Here is a 23,749-nt window from a genome sequence, read left to right as displayed (position 1 = left end):
GGCACTTTCTGAGTAACAGAGTTTGTCTGCAAGCAAACCTTCCCCAAAAATAGTCTCAAACTTGACATACCACCACAGACAAGCAGGAGTCCCAACATTCGAGAGAACCAGCCATCTGCTTCCTTATGTATTGGTCTTCAATCAGATTTCCTATAACACTGATACATCGTGGAAACAGTTCCTTACCGACCAGCTGAACCTTGCTCTGTGGCACAAAAGAGTTAGGTGAGAGACTATACTAAAGCATAAATAGGAATAATATTACACGGTATTCAGTTAAGGCAACATATGCAAAAGTTGCATCCCCTAGTGGAGAGGATGTCACTTGAGTATAGGATATTAGAACATTTATCAAGAACAGAACTGGTCTCAAATTTAGAGATGTTTGCTTGTAGGACTTTCTGCATGAAAAAAAAAATATCTACATTTAAAGGGAGCTGGTACAAAACCAAAAAAATTCAAATTTGGGTCCTTAGCGTCACTGAATGACTAGGGGGTCTTAGTGACTTGTGGCAAACTATTTGCTCACACTACGGTTAATGACGAGAAGGTTAAATATACCAAAACAATTAGAACTTGCTGTGGAGGTTATTATTGCAAAAATATTATGGTGAAAATACTTTTTATGTCAAACATCTGCTGGGGGGGGGGACATCATATTAAAAAGTTTTACTTTCTCAATATCTGCACAAAATATGCGTGTGCTTAGGCTGTGCAATGGGAGGTGGTGAGCACAGGTGTGCTGGAGGAGAATTAGGATGCACTGATTTGCCTTTGACCCACTTCAGGGCAACAATAGCATAGGATCTGAGCATAGGGGATTGGCCAATGGTGCCAAGGAAATGTATTTTTAAGCTTCCTTGCACCATATCTACTATAATAAGCAGCAGTGATTATAATGTGCTTGAAAAAGTGTCATTAATAAAAAAAAAAGTACCTATCAAGTGGACCGGGCACTTTTTAATAACGCTCACACTGTGTAGGAGGATGTTTGGAGATCATTTTGAACTAATGCAGGTGGATTTCATTTGTGAGCTCATTTGAATCAAATTTTGGTGTATACTAATGTAGTGATTATTAGGTTTGGGCAAATATTTGTTTTACAGAATTCGTAACGATCAGAATAATTTTGATCTATAACTGAATGAATTGATTTGCTTGCTGAGCCTTATTCTTCAATAATTTCTTCAGGTATGGATTACAAAAAGTTTGGTTTTGACAAACCAGCTCAAATTAATTTTAGTGATAGTCAACCAAAGATTTTCTTTCAAATTCTATTATCACAAATGGAAAAGAAAAACAACAGCAAGCATAGTAAGCAAAGCATAATTTCAAAGTTTATTAAATGAACATCCCATGTAATTATTTAATTATTGTATTACAATATCTAAATACCGGTAGTTATAGTATATCTCTGCTAGGATTTGTCTCTGCTAGGATTTGTCTCAGCAAACCATTACCTCCACTACCGTGCTGGACCAGTACAATTAGAAATATACTAATTTGGTTGAAAATGTGAGCTATGCTAACAATATGTTCATATTCAAAAGGGATTATCGAACAGGTATACCTTTCATTGGCTTTAAGCGTTGTACTGTTTATGTTTCATCAGATGATATATCCATAATGTTTATGGTTAATGTTAATTATTAACAGCCATAAATTCCGGTTGTGGCAATGGAATGTTGTATCAAATACATTGTGAATTAAAAGGTTTCTAGCATGGGTGTCATCATGAAGTGCCTAGGAGATAAACGGAACAATTCTCATTGGCAAGAATGTTCCACTTTGGCTCTCCATCGGTTGCTGGCCTTCATTTTGCGTACATTTCTGCCAGCAATTGGCTGGGAAGTATTATACTGACAGAGTTTTGTGAATCGAAGGCTTGCGTGCATAGTTTAATAAATGACTTCCAAAATACAATGTGTCTTATTAACTTGAATTTTCTTACCAGCACACCAGTTATGCACGGCAATAATGCTGAAGAAAAGTTTTCTCGGAAGTTGACTTTTAACCTGTTATTAACAATAAAAGTATAAAAAAAAGACACGTAGAAGGGAATAAGTAAAAAAGCTAGACAAAATTGGTTGTACTATGAACGCTAAGACAAAGTGTCTACTGAAAATGTCAGGCTACCAAACAACTTGACACATTGAACTGTCTGAATATCTTTGTTGAGAAGAGATGGCCATCAAGAACTGAGGTATTCTCTAAACCTTAATCCCATTACCGTATTTAAAAGTCACCCCATTTCTTTGCAAAAATCAAAAAATCTGAGGAATACTAATAAATATTAAAAATTATAGACAAAATATAATTTTGCGTATATAAGTGCATTTGAATTAGAAAATATAATAACTAATGATTGTGTAACTGTTTAAAACTATAATCTCAGAAAAGGTTTATATTATTTTCATGTAACCAAGCGTAGTAAGTTTAGCTGTAATTCACTCTTGAATTTCTGACAGATTTTAAGTGTAGTTACTTTCGAATTGTATTATAATTTTTCAAACCATCAGTGACAGTTAATCATAAAAACCCTGCAGAGAATTGAGAGTTATAATTTACTGCGTAGCATTCAGCTATGAACTGTGAAGAAAAGAGCAAAAAGGTTCTCTCGATATTCTTATGACGTAGATTTCCTTTTGTGTTCAAGGTTAGCTAAAACTATTTATTCTATTTAAAACAGAAAAAATGCAGAACGGATTCAAAATGATCAATATAGGTAGTTTTTGTCATATGTAATGATTAAATATGATGGATCTCCAAAAATTTAAACAATTTGACATTTTTTTAATTAAAAAACAAAACATTTATCATGTGATACATAGCTGGAACATAAACAAAATGTTATACATTTCTTTTAAACACATGATATATAGCTACCATAGCACAACAAATAAGAAAACGTTTATGTAATTTAATAATTCATCTATTTCAGAATCCCTGAAAGAAAAAATAATGCTTTTACGACATAGTGTATTCATCACGGTCTAAAATGAGTCAAAAAAATTCTAATATAACCTGCATTAATCAGGGTTCTTCATTAAATTCCAAATTTTCACAAATTAATTCAGAATAGCAAAACCAAAGACATATAGCCAATCTGTGATAAGAGCTGAGTTTAGTTTCACGTGTAGAAAAAATATCTACTTCTATGCCAACATGATGATTTTAAACAAGGCATCGAATCCTATAATATCCTATACGATGGTACATAGTATGGGTTAGAACACCTTAAGGATCACACTCATGTGAGTTATATGATGGCTCTAATGAACTTGTTTTCTCCAAGGATCCAAAGAATGCTCACATTGAGGTTATACCCCCAAACAGTTCCACAATAAAAGAGACATATAGCCTTACTCACATGGAGAGTAGTGGTGTACCAACATAAATCATATCCAAGTGATATTGATTACCTTTCCTCCAGTGTTAGATTATAAAGTAGATCAATGGCAAGGTTTGCTCTAACATCCAAGAGCATCACATATTCTAGAAGTATCTGCAACAATCTGAAAAAAACATAGATACCACTTATAAAAACACTGGAATACATCAGATATTATAACTTCAAAACATTATTTTATAGTGCAGACATGATTGTATTAACTTGTAGAAATGTTGTGCAATGAAAAAAAAATATTGGGTAATTAAACAGCCACAGATATCATAACCTCTTGGGTAATTAACCAACCTAATATGACAGTGATTACGGGGTACAGTAAGGCTGTGTAACAGCGGTTATTATCACCTGACAAAATACGTAATTCACAGACAAATTCGATAAAAGGATCTTATCTGTAAGTTGTAGATAAGTAAATAAGTATAGAATTAAGCGTCTATGTTATACAAGAGTTATTTATGGATGCCAGGAGATCTAGGGCTCAGAAGAAATGTATCACACATAATTTTAACTAAATGTGCATTTGACCCAGATTCTGTATACATAACACTTTTGTAAGAGTAATTGTGACCTTGGTATATAGATGATATGATTAGCAGATTGAAGACAATGGTACTTACACACAATATCAGTTCCTTTCCATAAAAGAGTTCCATTAAATTGGGTAATCATTAAAACGAGAAACTAGGATGCACTAGTCAAATGTACACTTTGTATTCAAGACACAGATTCTGGCAAGAAATATATTATCTATATACTTTAAATTTAACGAACATATGCATATTTATATATAAATATATATTAGTTACTCTATTATTCTTTACAACAGACAACTGTATGATGACATGTGTGTGTATATATATATATATATATATATATATATATATATATATATATAAACGTTTTTTTAAAATGCTGGCTGATAAAAAAAAAATTGTCGATACACCAAATTTACATTTTATTTTTTCTTTTAGTCGGGATTCTATTGGATTTCATTTATTTATTTTGTAATTATAGTATAGGCATACATAGGCAGTGCTTATTATTATTATTATTATCCATATTAAGATGGATGATTTTCACTGACTGTGTGTCCAAATATGGAAGAAAAGGGAATGCAAGAGAAAAAAATAAAACAAAAGTTGAAAGACATGAAGTGATAAAATCGATTCATTAGGAAAAAAAATAACTTTTCTTTTCATTATAAATTACTAGGTATTCATTGTTTAAAGGGAGGACAATGACCCAATGTTATACAATGTTATACATGTCTGTTATACAAACATAAGAAGACATATAGATTTGTGAAAAGGGCTAGGGCTAGGAAATTGAATGAGAACTTAGTGTTGCTGGAAATTAGAGCTGGGAAAAAAGGCTCATTATCATTATTAGAGGTTATGAAATCCATAGAGGGCAAGAGGATAGTAGTTAAGAAATAACATTACATGTTAAAAGAACACTATAGCATAGTCCACTATTAACAGGTTCCCGGCCCTACCTATGAGGAGTAAACTTGCAGTTTTCCTTACCTATGCTCCCTTGTAGCGCCTGATACCGCACTACCACCCCGCCTCTATGGCTAAGCTCTTCAAGAATGATGATCTCAGCCAATCCAATGCTCTCCCATAGGAAAGCATTTTGAGTCTAGTGTGCATGTGCGGCAAAAGGCAGCACTGTGCCAATCAGATAGTCTCTGATTGGTGCATGAGTTTCATTCATCTATTTTGGCACAAGTGCCTCTAGTAGCTGTCACAGTGACAGTCACAAGAAGCATTTAAAACTGTAATGTAAGCATTGTTGTTCCTGCAGGGTTAGAACCACAGGAATACGGTACTTCATTGAGATGAAACAGTAACAGTGTGTGTATATATTTGTAACAGAGTGTGTGCGTATGTTGGCAGTAATGCCGTGAGGGCTGTGGTGGAGGCCCATTGAGATGAAGTGATCTGTATGCCTACAGTGTCCCTTTAAAATTTGAGTTTGTTTAAATAGAACACAGGCCAATGCAATGGTCTAATCAAAAGATGCAAATATCTGCACTTTGCCTGCAGCAGAATATCCGGCAAACATGTCTAAAATCAGCATGTCATTTCTTTTTCACAATCGTAGAGCCAATTTATAAATAAAAACACTTTTAGATGTTTTCCTGCAAATTCCCTAAAAAGAGATGAATGGTTAGTCACTAAATAGCATCTAAAGATACCGGAAGCGTACACAGCACACACACAAAAAAAACTTTTGGTTCTATATATGTAAAATATATAGAGAACAAAAAAACACAGGCAATGTAAAGCAAGACTGTGCTTTAACATCTATGTCCTCAGGATCTGTGTAGAAAAAAGGAGGAGGGAAGCAGCTCCTTGGGGGGGGGGGGGGGGAGGAGGGGGTCCTCCATTCCAGGTCCAAATAGTACAAAGTCTAAGGTTTCTATTGCTTGTTAAAAGTTCAGGTAGGCAGCTTGAACAACCTCATCCAGAGTCTCTCCTTTCTGTGTCGAGAAAAGTGGGAGGAAAGCTCTCAGGATCTGTCTGTCAGTATCGTGGAACAAAGCTCTTTTTATACTTGTGCCAGTTTCAGTACGGAGTTCTCTATTGGGACTTGCTGTTTCCAAGTTTATAAAACATGTATTCTCACAAGCTGTTATTTTCTGTTCTTTGATGTGTTCCTTAGCACAGGGGTGTCAAACTCATTTGTTCTGGAGGGTCAAATTGCCCACTGAAATAGGTATGGAGGGCCGAATGCATACGATTTATATACACACAAGTGCATAGAAAAAAAAAAGCAGACACAAAGAACAGTTTCACATAATGTCACAAATGTAATTTATTACTTTCTTACAACTATAAAAAAAAGTGTATTTGCGTGTAGTGTGTGTGTTTGAATGGAGTGGTGTGTTTGTAGTAATGGCATTTGAATTCAAGGCTGTGTTTGCATGTTTTAATGCAGGGATGTATTTGTGTGCAATGTTGATATTTCAATGCAGAGTTGTGTTTGTGTGCATTGTTGGTGTTTGAATTCTGGGGAGAATTTGTGTTCAGTGTTGGTGTTTGAATGCTGGGATGTATGCACTGACACACACAGATACACACACTGACACAGATATGCAGACACACTCTGTTACATACTGACATTTTTAAACATACAAACACACACAGACACACAGGCACAATTGCATATAAATAGTAACATAATTTTAGCAATATTTCTTTAAGCTTTCCTCCCCCCTCATGTGTGTGTTTGTCTGCTCCTGCCTCATTGCACAGCTGGGAGTTGCAGGAGGGGAGGCGGATGACAATGCTGTGACAGGGGCCAGGTGCGATCCACTATTAAAGGCCCTTGATCTAAAAGCCCTAACGAGTCGTACAATGACCTGATGGGCCTTGTGGCACCACTGCCAACATACACACACTCTGTTACACATACATACACACAACATTTGTTACACATATGTATATAGACACACTGTTGCACATTTAAACACACACTCAGTTACACATTTATGCATACACTATTACACATATACATACCCACACTCTGCTACACATATAAACACACACCCTGTTACACATACACACTCTGCTACACATATATACATACACATGGTTGCACATATACTCTGATTAGCCACAACATTAAAACAACCTGCCTAATGTCATGTATCATATTTGTGCTGCCAATACAGCTCTGACGCACATCAGAATGTGTTCTGGGGTATTTGGCACCAGGACATCAGCAGCAGATCATTTAATTCCTGCAAGTTGCGAGGTGGGGCCTCCATAGATCATATTTGTTATTCCAGCACATCCCACAGATGCTCAATTGGATTGAGATCTGGAGAATTTGGAGGCCAAGACATCACCTTGAACGCTTTGTTATGTTCCTCAAACCATCCCTGAAAAGTTTTAGCCTTCTACCCATAGTGCACCCTGCTGCCATCTCTTCCACAGGTAAATGATGCACACGCACATGGCCATTAACCTGATTTAAAAGGAAACATTATTCATCAGACCAGGTTTCTTCCATTGTTCTATAGTCCAGGTAATCTGGTCGCCTAGATAATGTGGTCACTTTAAGGTCGGGCGTAACATCCTATGTTTTGAATTATTAAAGACGCGCCATTAATGGGTAGATTCTGATAAAATGCAGGGAAAAATACAGCGAACAGTATTTTTCCCAGTGCGAACCAGCAGAGGAAGCTGTTTGCTGGGCCGAATGGTACATATTTCTTGTTCAGGCTGCAGGTCCGTGTGGAGCATGTGGGTGACGCGGGCCAAAGAAGGGAGCAGCGTAAGCTCCAGGAACAGGTAAGTTGGTGACAATGTTCCCAGGGACTTCAGCAGTTGACAGGGCTCAACATTGGCACTCTGACTGGTCTGTGGTCAAAAGTTTCCTCTTTTCTGGGTGTTCCTTCAGCCTAATTCTTTATTAAAATAGAAAACGTTTATGTCACTTTACTTACTATCAAGAGATGAACTAATAATATTGGTATGCTGTCATGGTTCAACAGGAAAATTAATTTCCCTCATACACAGTAATATACAGAGAATGGGGTTTATGCTTACTAAAAGTATTGCTGAATATTTTTTCCTTAAAACTAAAATAAAAGTGTGCAGGTCAGGTGTGAAAAGATTTCATAATGACTCATTTTCTGGAGGAGATCATCAATTCAGTTTTATGTGTGATTTAAATGTTGATATTGACTGTAGCTGAATAGAAATCTCTTCTTAGACCACCCACGTCTCTTAACAATATTTACAAAAAAAAAAAAGATTAATTGTCAATATCTTTACATTGTTATAAAATTGATATTTCATCCTTAAAACTCCTTTTAGGGTGATTTTCTTTTTTCATTATTGTTTTTTTTCAATCTGTTGCATGCTTGATGTTTACCTAACTACTGATTATTTTATAACCCAACTGTGCTTAGGTTTGTCTTTTAAAGTAAACGCTTTGTTTGAAAAGCCAGAGGAAGAATTTTCTTTGTGAGTGTCTACATTAGTAATATTTCCCTTTGCTGGTGACTGCTGTGCTCATAAAATTAAATGGATGCTTTTCTTGAAGTATCTGCACTAAAGTAACATGGCTATTAAATGTATTGTAAACCAGAAGACACGGATAGTATTGAATGGCTCAAATAGACTCTCTCTCTCTCTTTAAATAAATAAATGTCTACATATGTAATATAACAGATTAAATCAGTATATTGTAATACCTTTTTATTGGTATAGTAGAATTTAGGAATGACAAGCTTTCAGAAGAACCTTCCTTTCTCAAGTCTAAAGCTTTTCTGAGCAAAAACAACACAAACTCTAAATATATATAATTGAAGAATAAGGGCGCACTACACCCTTAGAGTCTAAAGGGATCAAATATGAAAGTCTTTTAAAGGGACCAAAATGTCAATCTCTTTTTTAAATGGATTTAAAATAAAGTAATAAAGTTTAGAATTTTACTCAAGATCGAGAGTGCAGCCATTTTACTACAAAACATTGGATAATTTGGAGCCCTGGCAATTTATACAGCCTGAGTGCAACGAACCACAGATATATATATATATATATATATATATATATATATGTGTGTATATATACATAAAGAATATATGTGTGTGCTGCTAACCAAGGTCAACAAACATAAGATAAGCAAGAAAAAAAATAAAAATAATGTTGAACCTTTATAAGTATTTACACAGATCTGCACCAACATTAAAACCACTGACAGGTGTAGTGAATAACATTGAATATATTGTTACAGTGGTACCTGTTAAAGGGTGGGATATAGTAGGCAGTAAGCAAACAGTCAGTTCTTGAATTTCATGCACTGAAGGCAGAAAAAAAATGGGCAAGTCCAACAATCTGAGTGACTTTGACAAGGGCCAAACAGTGATGGGTAGAAAAATCACTCAGAGCATCTACAAAATGGCAAGTTGTGTGGGTTGTTCCTGGTATGCAGTGGTTATTACCTATTAAAGTGGGCAAGGAAGGATAACCAGTGAGCCAGCATCACGGTCATGGATGCCCTAGGCTCACACAGAAGGGAACAAAGGCTAGCCTGTCTAGTCTGATCACATAGAAGTGTTGGTGGAAGTTTATCATTTACCCAAGAAAGAGATGGCAGAATGATGCACTAAGGGGAGAAAGCAGGCTGGCGGAGGAAGTGTTATGCTCTAAGCAATGTTCTGATGTTCATGTGGATGTCACTTTGACATGTACCAGATACCTAGAGATTGTTGCAAACCATGTACATCCCTTCATGGTAATGGTGTTTCCTGATGGCAGTGGCCTCTTTCAGCAAGATAATGCTGCCACACTGCAAAAACGTTTCAGGAATGGTTTGAGGAACATGGCAAAAAGTTAGAAATTTTGAGGCCAAGTTCAAGGTGTTGCCTTGGCCTCCAAATCCCACAGATCTTAACCTGTGAGATGTGCTAAACAACAAATCCTATCATGGAGGCCCCATATTGGAAACTTGCAGGACTTACAAAATCTGCTGCTAATGTTTTGGTGCCAGATAACACAGTCAATGCCTTGGAGTCAATGCATCGATGCATCAGAGCTGCTTTGGTATCATTAGGGGAAATGTAGAAAACATTAGGCAGGTGGTTTAAATGTAGTAGCTGATTAGTGTATGTAACTGTCAATGCAACAATGTTGTGTCTGAGAAGGCTTTCTATTTCTATTTTATTTGGTACAGTGAAATGTCAGATTTTATTCATACCCAAGCATCATACTGGACTGGACCGGTATGAGGATGCTTCTTCAAATTAAAATATAAATCTTTTATACATTCACTAGTTTTACACAAATCTATAGCTTACGCTACAACTTATTTCTATTATGAATTTACTATTAGAAGGATGGAAAAAGTTCAAAGGAATACTCCAAGCACAATAACCACTTAAGCATGCTGTTGCAGTTATGATGTCAGGGTAATCTATCACTGTCCCAGGGTAACTAGGCAAACCATTTGCAAATGGTTTGAAAACTTTCCCAGGTTCAACCCGACGTCAGTCACCTTCCCAGGAAAGTCAGAAGCACTCACTGCATTAAGTTTGCCCAGCACTACCGTTTTTAGAATCGTCCAGCTCTTCCAGGGACTGAGACAAGTGGCCGGTGGACTCCAGGTAATTGTCAAACAGTTTGACTACTTAGAGGAGATGGCTCATATAATTACTGGTTACTTTTGACCCTCCAGAAAAGATCTGATAAAAATTGGACAAAACATTTGTATAACACTCAAAACGATATAATAATTATCCCATTGTGTAGGAAATTCAAAGATTAACTAAAGTGCAAATTGTTGGGAATTCAAAACGAATTTCAAATTTTAGGCCACGCGTGTTTAATTAGAATAATTCTCCAAGTCAGCTTTATTTTTGATTAACAATATCAATCAGGATGTGTGAAATGTACACTTAATGTTTCATCCTTGTATACTTTGTAAATATACATATTTTTCCCTCCCACACACACATTTTTGGAGGGCCTATTATTTAATTAGAGCCATGGAATGAAAATCTATTTGGAAGATACGGTAAATATCCCTACTTCTGCAGTGTATTGTTTAATCCTTACTGTCTTTAACTTTAATCATTCGTTAGTCCATGCACAATGATCTAACCTACACTGACATTATTATTTATGAATATTGCATGATGCCTAGTACCCCACAAATACAAATAAAACATAATAAAAGTGTGCATCTACTGAGGCTTAGCAAACAATGTGCCCCTCAATCATGAAACTTCCTCTAGTCTTTACAGCTGAAATTATTTTACAAACATCATGTAACCCTGTTTTAATCAATTCGTGTGACCTTCTTATTACAGTTTTCTAGATTTGCTATGCTTGGACAACCCATATCCTCCAAGATAGCCATAAATTTTCCCAAACAACTTGCAAAATAACTAATCAAAATATCTGTGTCATCAAGTGTTCTGAAATATGTCCAAACGAGAATGAACCCAGGTCTCTAAAACTGGAAGCAAAGCTCTCATGATAAATTAAATTTAAGGAACATACCTGGGAGCATCTGTATTTTCGAGAAGAAGAGACCTTCCTCTCTCTGTCATGGTATAAACACTAAGCAGGGCAAGTGTATCTCTTTGAACATCGGGATCCTTTGAGGAAAGCATCGTAAGGATTTGCTTGTTTACACTAGGTCGACTGATCAACAAGGACTGGTTCTCTTCTGTATCCAACAACAAAAAGCATTTCTTGACAATCACATTTAAACCATTGCATTTCTAATTTCATAAATACTCCGACATAGCAACAATATAGAATAACATAAATGAATAAAACATACTACAAAAAAACTACATTTTACAATAATGCATGCTGATATAAATCAACTGTAGCTGAACATATATATCTGAATACAGTAACAATGTAGGTTTTGTTTTACCATTTTCATTGCAGACAGTCTTCCAGAGGGTAAGAACAGATAGACGAAGATCTTTATGGATATCATCTTCTAGTGCTGAGTGCAGACTCCTATTCAAAACACCAAGGAATGCATATAACTATTAGATTATAGGACACGTATAAACTTAATTTTTCTCGGAAATTGGTCTCAAATGAAATTAGTAGAGACTTAATTCAGATGAATTCATCCTATGGGTAACTCACAAAATACGTACCATGTTTCCCAATACAAACAAGAGTTGTATACAGGTCAATGTGTATAAATAACAGACAAGAGTATATATATATATATATATATATATATATATATATATATATATATATATATATATATATATATATTTATTTATATATATATATATATATATATATATATATATATTTTTTTTTTTTGGTACACCAGTGCACTAATATTTATATGAACGTTCTGGCTCAAATCACAAATGAGATAGAAAAATCCTTCAACCAGTATGGGCCAATAACTATGACATTCTAAACATGTATATGTTTATTTATTGAACTCTCTTAAAATGTTTTAAAAGTCATTAACAAAAAATGATAACGTTTTAATACTAAAAACTACAAACAACAAGTAAAGTTATTCATACCAGTTTATAACTTTGTTATTTCCAATTATATCAAATCCATTATTCATTCGGAATAACGTCTGTCCTGTACCTGGAAAAACAACATATTTGTATTTTGTGATTTAGATAACATTTCCTCTTTGATGAATCCAGTGAAAGTGCATTAAAGCATATAACTGGATTTACAATAGAAAGAAAGGAGAGGGAGGGAGACTAGAACATATGTCTAGAAAGTACAATAGAAAGGATATTTAAATAAGAATGGCTGTGAATGCAAATTAAAGCAAGCTGGAGGAATATAGACTTGATGAAGAAAAATATTAGAAATGCATATTTAGGAGAAAATCGGAAATCGGAAATTTATCACTATTACAGCCATTTTAGAAACCCATTACAGAACAGGTATATCTGTATAGTCGTATATGAAATCCTCAATAAATGTAGGCACACACAGTAATGTTTGTTTGTTTGTTTGTTTTTTTAATCCCTGAGCTAAAGCAAAAAAAAAAAAAAAAACACGGAAAATACCAATGACTACCGGTATAAAGAATTAGCATTTAAACTGCAATTCCCTTCTAAGGGGACATTGTCTTTCATTTTTGTTCATCGTAGAAGTTTTGTTTGGATAATATTCTGTGTATGACTGTTTTTTTTTTTGTTTTTTTAACTATTAACAAATATCTTGCAGCAGGGTGGACAATAACTAGAGAAAGTTGACCAACGGCACCAAATTATAAGTTCTCTAGGGATAACTGAAATGTACTATACGTATAATACAGAAATAAGTGACAAAATGCCACCAGATTATACATCTTATGCAATTTTTTTGTTTTCCAATTCTATTCTTTTCGTCTGGAACTATTTGAAAAATAACAACTGAAAAGAAACACTCACAGTCCAAGACTACTTCAATCAGTAGTTTGATGCCTCCAGAATAATAGAGTGGAATGTTATCTTCTCTAGAAAGTTTCTGGATTAGATGAGCTACCGTTACCGCACTTTCCTTCCCAGCCTCACATTCCCTTAGAGCTTTTTGTTCCTGATTGTGTTTTCTCTCCTGGGAGTCAACCTTATCCAGATAACCTGTATAAGAAGGCTCATTAATACAAGCAAAACAACTGGGACACGTATTGCATTGTGATCAGTTTGTTCTATGTTTTGTCTTTTATAAAAATACACGTTTATTATATTCAACATGTGTACAAAGACAATACAAGGTATTTACCTGAATGAGTCAAAGGATTTAAAGTCCACGCAATATTGTTTAAAAGTAAATACATGTGATCAAAAACATAGATGAAAGAAAAAAAAATTACCAAAACGAATGCAAAACAACTTCCGAACTTCTGACATGTAATTTCCAAAGAATACAATGCACAAATGTTTAATTTAAACCCACTCTTACTGTACTACAATCCTCAGTTCTAGCCAAGTTGGGCTGAGATTTATGGTTGTTGTTCTCCACTAACAACCCAAGAGGCATCACTTAAAAGGTCACTAAAGTCATCCAGACCACTTCCTCTTAATGAAGTGGTCTGAGTGAAGTGACCCTGGCGTTTTAACTCTGCGACGTAAAATGCAACGTAAAGGACAACTGGTTTGTAGAAACTGCAATACTTACATTGCAGAGTTAAATACACCGCTAGAGGCTTATTTAAGAGACAAGAAACATGTTGCGCCTAGTAGTAATAAAGGTATGCAGATTGCACAGTGCCTAACTATATATAAACATATACAAGTATATGTGTTTGTGTATTTATGTGTATGCGTATACATGTATGTATTTGTATGTGTGTATGTATAAAGTGTATATATACATGAATACATGAATGCATATGTGAATAGGTGTATGTGTACATATACATATATATGGGACTATGTATGTGCAGGCACATTAGTATATGTTTAGGTACATGTATTGGTGCTTGTGTGTGGATGGATGTGTAGGGATATGTGTAGTATGTACTATATACTATATTTGTTACTACTAAAATTCTGTTAGTCCAATAAAAAAAGGTATTACAAGATACAAATTGTATCTGTTTTTTACATCTATAAAGTAAATATATATAAAGTGGGGAAAAGTCCAGAAATATGGTAGATTTTGCCTTATTACAATAGTCCAGATTAGGTTCTTATGGGTAGAGACTTCTTGAGTGACGGACAATTTTCTGTGACAACCAGTTGTCCTCAAACGGTCACAATACAGAATGAGAATAAACACAGACTAGGCCTCTGATAGTGTAATATTTCCATATTATTACTATTATTATTATTTATAAAGTTCCAATAAATTCCATAGTGCTAACAATAGATGTACTAATAGACATGTAATTGCAAACAGATGAGCTGGACGCAGAGGAACTGAGCGTGTTGAAAGACCTTTTCAAATGAGCTTACATTCTAGAGGGAGTGGGGTAAAGTGACACAAGTGATAAAGGTATGATGTATTTCATGTTGCATGAAAAAAAGTAAATTACTGGAATAGTTTATAGTGAAGGGTTAGTTTACTGGTTGACCAACAGCGATATTTTCCTTGCTAAGGAACTGGCGGATGTATATACATGCGGAGCAGGCAACATGAGCAGGTAAGATCCCGACTATAGACTGATGGAACATCTCATAAGTAATATGTAAGCATAAACACATAGAATAGATGCAAAAAAGCATAGAATTTTTATACCAGGTGGTCTACGTGGTAAGAGTCAAAGATATTTTGACTCTTACCACGCGATGTAAAGAAGCAGAAATGTAGGTCTTACTTCTTTACTTTCTTTTCTTATTTATTTGTTTGCATGTTAATTGTGTGGGGGGCTGAATCTAGAGACTAGGACACAATAGTGTTAGGAAAACACATTTGTATTCTCAATGCTTTTTTTTGTTCTGTTCTATGTCTTGGCATTGCATTATAGATTTAATATTATCCAATATAAGTTTCTGGCACGAAAAAAGTCTTAGCATTTTCTAACTGCAGGAAAAAAGGATTTATTCAGTTTCAGTTTGGCTTTATTTCTCATAGCTGTGAAACTGACCTTATTTCTGTCTCCGTGGGATATTGAGCTGACCAAGTTTTCACTAGCTCACACAGAGCTCTGGACAATATGTAATTGCCTAAGGGAAAGTTTTGTGTGTACTGGAGAAGTAAATCTCTAAGGCATATCTCAAAATAATAACGTCAAAATGCATTAAGAGCTTTATTAAAAAGGGAGGCAGACTACATGAAATATAATGTTATATGGAAAAGAAAAATAGATATTCAGGCGCCTGCATGCATATTTCTCTTTACTCATACTTTTGTGTTATTTTGTTAATGCTTTTTTGGGGGGCAATTTCAAACTGTATAAAAAAATATTTGCCCAAGGTCATGCAAGATGTTTAAATCACCCACATATGGAGATGTTCAGTTCTGCAAAGTAATTTAAAGGGGGACTATCGCTTATCTGGAATTTACATCATTACATAACACAACAAAAATCACTCGCGGAAACCATTTTTTATGATTATATCATAATTCATTTGAAGTAAGTCAAAGGCACAACACACATTGTAAATGAGCAGTAGAAACAGAAACATCGCTTCATTTCTTGTCTTCTCTGTATGCTTTATTAGCACAAAATGCTTGGTGCGAAGGACAGAGCTTAACAATGATTGACAGCACCCAGTTGCAGGATAATGAGGTGCCGATTTCTACATTTTATTTTATTTTTCAAAAGCTTCACAAATAGATGTTTGTTATATATAGTAATAACTAAACATAATATTGAAATCAAAATATTTGACAGTACTCTTGTAAGTGGCAGATCAGATGTTTTTTTCTTGTCCAGAATGGCTTTCTTTAAACCTCTTTTGCCTATAATTTTATGTCAAGACAGGAGGCTTCATATTTGCTTATCTTTCTTTACTGTAACTCCCAGCAGCAAAGAAACAGTTAACAGTAAGTAAAAATTTAACCAATCAGAGTGCACAACAGAGTATGTCCAGCTATCAGGCTCCTCCCAGCTCCTCTTTCTTTGCTGCTAGCCTCCCAGGTGAGTCTATTCCAATAACAGCATGTAATCAATTTCTAAATATATATATATTAGCAATGGTCTAATTTATTTCCATTTAAAATTATATTGCTTTATAGCTCATTCCTTGTAAGTAGTCAATAGTACTTTACATGTAATGCCAAAACTGTCACTTTAATTAAAACACTACCGCCGTCTGCAGCTCCTGTCACATCCGAAACACATCGGATTACTGACAGGAGCCACGTCGGTAACCTGATCGCAGCTTCTGGCTGGCTGCCATATTCGGGCGGTAACACCGCCGGTATTGCCGCATTTGTTTCCCCTACCGTCACCATAGCGACGGGTCCGTCCTTCCGCGGCCATCTCCTTCCCTCTGCATTGCGCGGGCTTTTTCCCGCGCTTCCTCTCCGGCCATCACGTCAGTTGCAACAGGGTGATGTTCAAACGGCTCTCCGGCGCCGCCTTCTGGTTGTCAGGTAAGTTGCATTTAAAACAAACATACATGTTATGTATACACCGAATTAAACAGCACTTAGCTGTTACATTTCTTTTTATTAAAGTGCCTTCACTTTGTTTTATTTTCAGATTGCCATTGAAAATCTAAAATCCTTGCATAAGAGGGTGACCCCCTCTATTCTAAATAATATTGTCTCAAGAGGGTGACCCCCTCTATACTATATTTGTCTGCCTCATTATAGAGGGTGACCCCCTCTGAAAAGAATATTAATATTGCCTGAAAATTACTGAGGGTGACCCCCTCTACTTCATAAACCATTTTTTGCCTCCAAAAGGGTGACCCCCTTATTAATCTATACCGCATGTTATTTGTGGGTGACTCCACGCTCAATTGGTGACTGACACCACTCTTGATACAACGCTTTGCGTTACTTTACCGAAAACAAGTCCACCGCCTATTGAATTATTTATTATATAAAAAAAAAAAAAAAAAAAAAATACATTTCTTAGTGGTGACCCCACTTTACCAACTATGTCCGATTTACCTGAACCCGCAGTCCCTGCGGAGCTCAAAGCTTGGCTATATAACGCCATTGCGGACTCTATTCCAAAAGCCTTAGCAGCTATCCACGATCAGTCAAAATCTACCTCTAGAGCTCCTTTTGTGCATCTGTCAGACTCGGAAGAGTCAAAAAGCTCAGACCATGAGGAAAACCCCCGCAAACGCCCCTGGAAGGGCGATAGTGCTACCGCCGGTAAAGGCAAAGCACCGGCTAAGACGCCTAAATTATCCATTCCAGATAATAACCCCAACTATAACCGGGATCCATTAGAGGGTTCCACCTCCAACCTGCAACTTCAAGTCATTGACGAATACTGTGCAGGGTATTCAGACGAGGATTTTCCCTCTCACGAACTAAATGAACCCCCCTCTGACTCTAACCCCATTTCGGAGGAGGTCTTACTAGATACCCTTGGCCGTCCCCTGTTCGACCCTAGGTACATCAAACACCCACGGTCGACTGAGTGGACCCCCCCAGACCACATCGCTAAATTCTGCAGGATGTGGCTACGGAAACCTTTGGAAAAGGAAGTGAGAGCTAAACTAAAAGCAGAATGCCCACGACCTTTTATCCCAGACAAGGTAGCTGTTACCCCAGAATTTGACCCCTTGCTGGTCACCTTTCTATACAAATCCGGGAAAGATCCCCGTAAGGGTTTGGAACAAGGCCTGAAGGCAACTCAAGACAAGATATTGGATATAGCGGGACCGCTTATCCAAATATTCAGCATTGCGGATGAGGCTTTGGCAGGTGGCACTTTAGATGCGCACATGGTGCGTGAATGGGCACAAAGGGCATTATGCCTACTTGGCAATGCCAACGTAGCAATGTCAACCGAAAGGCGGAAAGCCGCCCTATACAAAATTGACTCAAAGCTCGCCGAACTCGGCACTAAAGAGCTTGGCCCTGAGGCAAAAGGCATGCTTTTTGGAGACAAATTTATTAAGGAGTTGAGCAAACACGTTGCGGTGTTTACAACGCTTACCAAAGCGCAATCCTCCTTACGCAAGGTGTTTAGGACCCAACGTTTTTCTGGGAGAGCCAGCCATTACAGAGGCCGGTCGGCTGGCAGAGCTGCCTTCACGGGCTACAGGCCTCGACCTTCCGAACACTGGAACTCGGGCAATACCCGTTTCCATCACAGATCCTTCTTCCCATCTCGTGGCTCTATTAGAGGACGTGGATCCGCTTCCCTCCGCGGTCGCACTCCTACAGGTAATGGACTCTCATTTTTCTCATATACCTATAGCAGGTCGATTAACCCATTTTTCCCAACAGTGGTCTCGACTCACACAAGACCCGTGGATCCTACAGACCGTGTCTGGCTTCCACCTAGAGTTCACAGAGAACCCAGTTCAAGTTGCTTTACCTACCCCCCTCAAAATGTCTCAAATAGACGACATGTCCCTTCAGGTCGAGCTCGACGACCTTATCACCAAGGGTGCCATCGAACAAGCACCCAGCCCACGAGGTTTCGTGAGCAACATGTTTCTGGTCAAGAAAAAGTCGGGCGAGTTCCGACCAGTCATCAATTTAAGAGAACTGAACAAATTCATCAAATACAGACATTTCAAGATGGAGGGCATCCATCTACTACGGGACCTCCTCTGCGAGGGAGACTGGTTCTCCCGCTTCGACCTCAAGGATGCATACCTCACAGTACCAATCACACCAGAACACCGCACCTTCCTCCAATTCCATTGGCGCAAAACACTATGGCAGTTCACCTGTCTCCCCTTCGGACTGTGCTCCGCACCTTGGTGTTTCACCAAACTAATGAAACCGGTGATGGCACTACTCCGTTCACAAGGGATTCGGTCCATCATTTACTTGGACGATATCCTCCTTATGGCTCAAGACGAGGAGACTCTACGTCTCCATACAGATATGACTTCGGCTCTCCTCCAGAATTTGGGTTTTGTCATCAACCTTCAAAAATCTTCTCTAACGCCGTCTCAGACAGTCCAGTTTCTGGGATTTCAGATAGATTCGATTCAGGCAGTCCTCCAACTCCCTACCACAAAAATCAAAACCATAAAAAAGGACATCCGGAGACTGCTGGTTTCACCATATCTCCGACTCAGGGATTTAGCCCGCACAATAGGACTACTCTCCGCTTCAATCCAGGCAATATTTCCAGCCCCACTTCACTATCGGGCAATGCAACGTTTGAAAACACACTACTTACGTCGTTCAACATCTTACGAACAACAGATTTTTCTCACAGACGAAGTACAATTGGAACTCCACTGGTGGCTTCAACATATGGAAGCCTGGAATGGAAGGGCTATCTTCGGCCGACAACCGGATTTCATTCTGGAGTCAGACGCCAGCCTCCTCGGATGGGGTGCCACTTGCTCGGAACGTTCTACCGGAGGCCTCTGGTCCCCATCAGAACAGGCACTACACATCAATTGCCTCGAGCTAATTGCTGGTTCTTTCGCAATCCGCAGTTTCGCCAAGGAAGCTTACAACTGCAGCCTTGTCCTGAGGATGGACAATGTCTCAGCAGTACGATACGTGAACCGCCTAGGTGGCTCCCGATCAAAGATGCTATCGGATTTGACAAAGGAATTGTACCAATTCTGCCTCAACAGGAACATCTCCCTTCGTGCAGAATACCTCCCAGGCTCCGACAATCTTGTGGCAGACTGGTTCTCCCGCCACTGGAGGGATTCCAGCGACTGGCAACTAGATCCACAAATTTTCCTTCAACTACAAGCTCTGAGAGGACCACTCAACCTGGACCTGTTTGCATCTCGCCTGAACCGTCAGACGGACGCATTCTTCAGCTGGCTTCCAGACCCAGCGTGCCTGGCAGTGGATGCCTTCCTCCAACCGTGGCCAAAATCCGGGGCATATGCCTTTCCCCCGTTCTCCATGATCCCACGCACGGTACAATACCTCAGAACACAGGGCGTCATGATAACACTGGTGACCCCACTGTGGCGAACCCAACCATGGTTCCCCTACCTACTGGAGATGTCAGTGGACTACCCCCTACTCCTACCCGTCTCCTACAACCTCCTCAGGGACCCTTCAGGCAACTTCCATCCACTAGCACTACAAGGCCACCTCCAGTTGGTGGCCTGGACCATTTCAGGGGATCCTGGAACGTCTCTGGCCTTTCGACTGCTGCTCGAGGACTTCTCTGGGACTCTTGGGCCCCAGGAACAAGACGCTCTTATCTCTCAGCGTGGCAACGTTGGAATAGCTGGTGTTTGGAGAGGGACGTCGATCCCTTTTCAGCCTCTTTGATTAACATCATGAACTTTCTGGCATCACTCTTCGAACAGGGTAAGTCTTATCGGTCAATTAATGTTTTCCGTTCCGCCATTTCGGCAGCTCATACTCCTGTTGACAACTCCGCGGTTGGCAAACACCCCTCCATATGTAGACTCTTGCGGGGCATCCGACTGGCGAGACCCCCGGCTCCCAAATACAATCAATTTTGGGATGTTGCTATTGTGCTCTCCTTCTTAGAGACTTGGCCCTCTAATGAAGAGCTCTCTCTCCGACAACTGTCGGCCAAATTGGCACTGCTGCTCTGTCTGGTGTCTTTTAGAAGAGTTTCAGACATCAGAGCATTTGACGTCCATGCCGTTGATTTTACCCCTGAGGGAGTACACTTCTCCATTACCCGGCGCACCAAAACTAACTCATCTACGGTAAATTACCCCTACTTCCACGACAAACCCACGCTCTGCGTAGCTAGCTGCGTCCGACACTACATCCTTCGCACTACTGACCTTAGACCACAAACAGGCCCCCTACTGGTGTCCTATGTTCGACCTCACAAACCAGTGTCATGCCCCACGATTGCTCGTTGGATCAAGTGGCTACTGTCCCTAGCAGGCATCGACCCATGTTTCGGTGCTCACTCAGTGAGAGGCGCGGCTGCCTCTTCTGCATTTACGTCCGGAGGCTCCCTAACGGAGATCCTCACATCCGCAGATTGGTCCAGAGAATCCACTTTCAGAACATTCTATTTCAGACAATGCCCTCATGTATCCAATTCCATCTTATCATCGCTTTAAAACAGCAAATATGAAGCCTCCTGTCTTGACATAAAATTCGGGATTATTCTAGCTTTAGTGACCGAATAATCTAAATTTTATTAAAGACAGGAGGCGAATATTTTCCCGCCCGCTGGAATACGCGCCCAACCCATCTAGGTAGGTATTACACAACACCTTTACTTCACACACCAATTATTTTACGTAATCAAGGTGCCAGACTACTCTTTACAACTACACTTACAGATAATACCCACAGTCACTAAACATAACTGAAGACTTGTCAGAATATTTGGTGTACTCTTTGGTTGGAAACATGTCATTTAAAGTACTTAAGTAATTTTCTCTTACCCAAGAAACCATACTTTCACGACCTCTCTCTCTTTTTCCTAGTGTGAAAACCCTTCACTATCCTCCCAAGGAATTACCTACATTCTTCAAAATCGTTTACATGGTTGACTTCACTTTGAACTGTTCATCGTTCTCCTGTTATATTTACATGGTTGATTCTACGGCTGCATCAAGAAAGAGGAGCTGGGAGGAGCCTGATAGCTGGACATACTCTGTTGTGCACTCTGATTGGTTAAATTTTTACTTACTGTTAACTGTTTCTTTGCTGCTGGGAGTTACAGTAAAGAAAGATAAGCAAATATTCGCCTCCTGTCTTTAATAAAATTTAGATTATTCGGTCACTAAAGCTAGAATAATCCCGAATTTGGATTTAAAGCAGCTCTGTCTGACTGTGGAACATTTAGAACAGGAGTAGGCAACCGTTTGCACTCCAGCTGTTGTGGATCATATTTTCATTGATTCTTTGCCAGCTGTAAGAGCATTATGGGAGGTGTGGTCCACAACACCAGGAGAGCTAAAGATTGCCTACCCCTGATCTAGAACTCAGCAGTCATTACAATGACAAAATGAATCTATTAATTTTCAATGACAAGCCACATTAATGATTACAGAATGTACATGACCATCATTTTATTACATGCAGTTAAAATATGCAGGTGCAATGATTTAAGTCACATGTATGTATGAAAAGCATGGATATAGAGAGTTATTAACTATGCAGGGAATTGAAGGGAACTGACAAGGGAAATGCAAGTTGTAGTTTAATACAGCCAGGGCTGTCTTTAATGCGGAGCAAACTGGGCAGCTGCCCTGGGCCCAGTTACTCCCGTTCAGCTGCCCCATTTGCCCCCTGCCTGCAATAATTTATTTTTGCCGATCCTAAAAGAAATTATCGCGTGCAGCAGGCCCTCACGCTAGAGAGGCCATCGAGTGGCTCATAAAATTAGGGCCACTCAACGGCATTGTGTCCTCAGTGGCCCGGTCAGAGCTGTGGTCCTTTAATAACACGAGTAGGCCCATTTAATGATCTCAGCCAAACTTAGGCTAGATCTTTTATATTTCTTCCACTTGGAAGCCTCATGATCTTATACATATACACTACTATTCCAAGTCCCCTTGCACTAGTAGTAGTAAGTCCTGATAGCCAAAAAGTGTGTCTATCAGAAACTAAGTAAGAGGGAATGAGACAGCAAATAAGTGAATAAAAGCTCAAAAACTGGAAAGAGTGGGGTTTCACCAAATCCCAAAGATATTAACAAGTGTAAAGATAAAGTAATCCAGGAGCTTAGAAATATGAATAGGATATTAGATAATGCAGCTATTAAATTTCAAACAAATACTGCAATATAAAATAAATGGAAATATCAGCATAAATACAACATATAAAACATCAAAAAATGATAAAGTTAGAATAATCCAGGGGCTTGAAAAACTCTTAAAGCATCAGAAAAGTAGTCAACATATAATGCATTAGTCCTGTGTAGCAGCAATGTATAGAAATCTAAAGAGAAAGTCCAGGTTATAAATGAAACAGTCCAGGCATACAAGCAGATAAATATTGCACAGAAAGTGATAAATATGTATCATAAAACACCTTTGATCTGCTAGAAAATATATAGCAGAATCAGCTGAGGTATTTATGAATTGCTCTACTTTTGTATATACACTATTGCTCTGTGTATATATTTGGGTCAAATACTTGGAGATCCCCTAGTTCAGTGATTGCGAACCTGTGGCATGCCGGGCCCTTTCTGTGGGCACGTGGCCATAGGTTTGCCATCACTGCAGAGTAGGCACCTGCCTGCCCGAAACGGCAGGCGCCTACTCTGCTTCCGGTTCGGGAGGCAGGGGGAGGCAGGGGAGGCATCTTTGAAGCAGCTCCCCTGTCCTCCCGCGAGCAAACTGTGTGGAACATTGCCGCGCGTTACCATGGC

At 38.4% G+C, this 23,749-nt stretch overlaps 1 protein-coding gene across 1 annotated transcript in view; it reads right to left on the bottom strand.

The window, feature by feature from the left end:
- The window catches only part of TTC12 (tetratricopeptide repeat domain 12), a 99,367-nt gene that overhangs the window by 23,976 nt on the left and 51,642 nt on the right, over positions 1-23,749 (bottom strand). The window contains 7 exon segments of the mRNA XM_063436518.1: positions 71-205; positions 1,952-2,015; positions 3,423-3,515; positions 11,428-11,596; positions 11,813-11,901; positions 12,441-12,510; positions 13,314-13,502. Of these exon segments, the coding sequence (XP_063292588.1) occupies positions 71-205; positions 1,952-2,015; positions 3,423-3,515; positions 11,428-11,596; positions 11,813-11,901; positions 12,441-12,510; positions 13,314-13,502 (809 nt within the window).

Source organism: Pelobates fuscus, chromosome 11, assembly GCF_036172605.1.
Source record: "Pelobates fuscus isolate aPelFus1 chromosome 11, aPelFus1.pri, whole genome shotgun sequence".
Classification (NCBI taxonomy): domain Eukaryota; kingdom Metazoa; phylum Chordata; class Amphibia; order Anura; family Pelobatidae; genus Pelobates; species Pelobates fuscus.
This window is presented reverse-complemented; position numbering and strand designations above follow the sequence as displayed.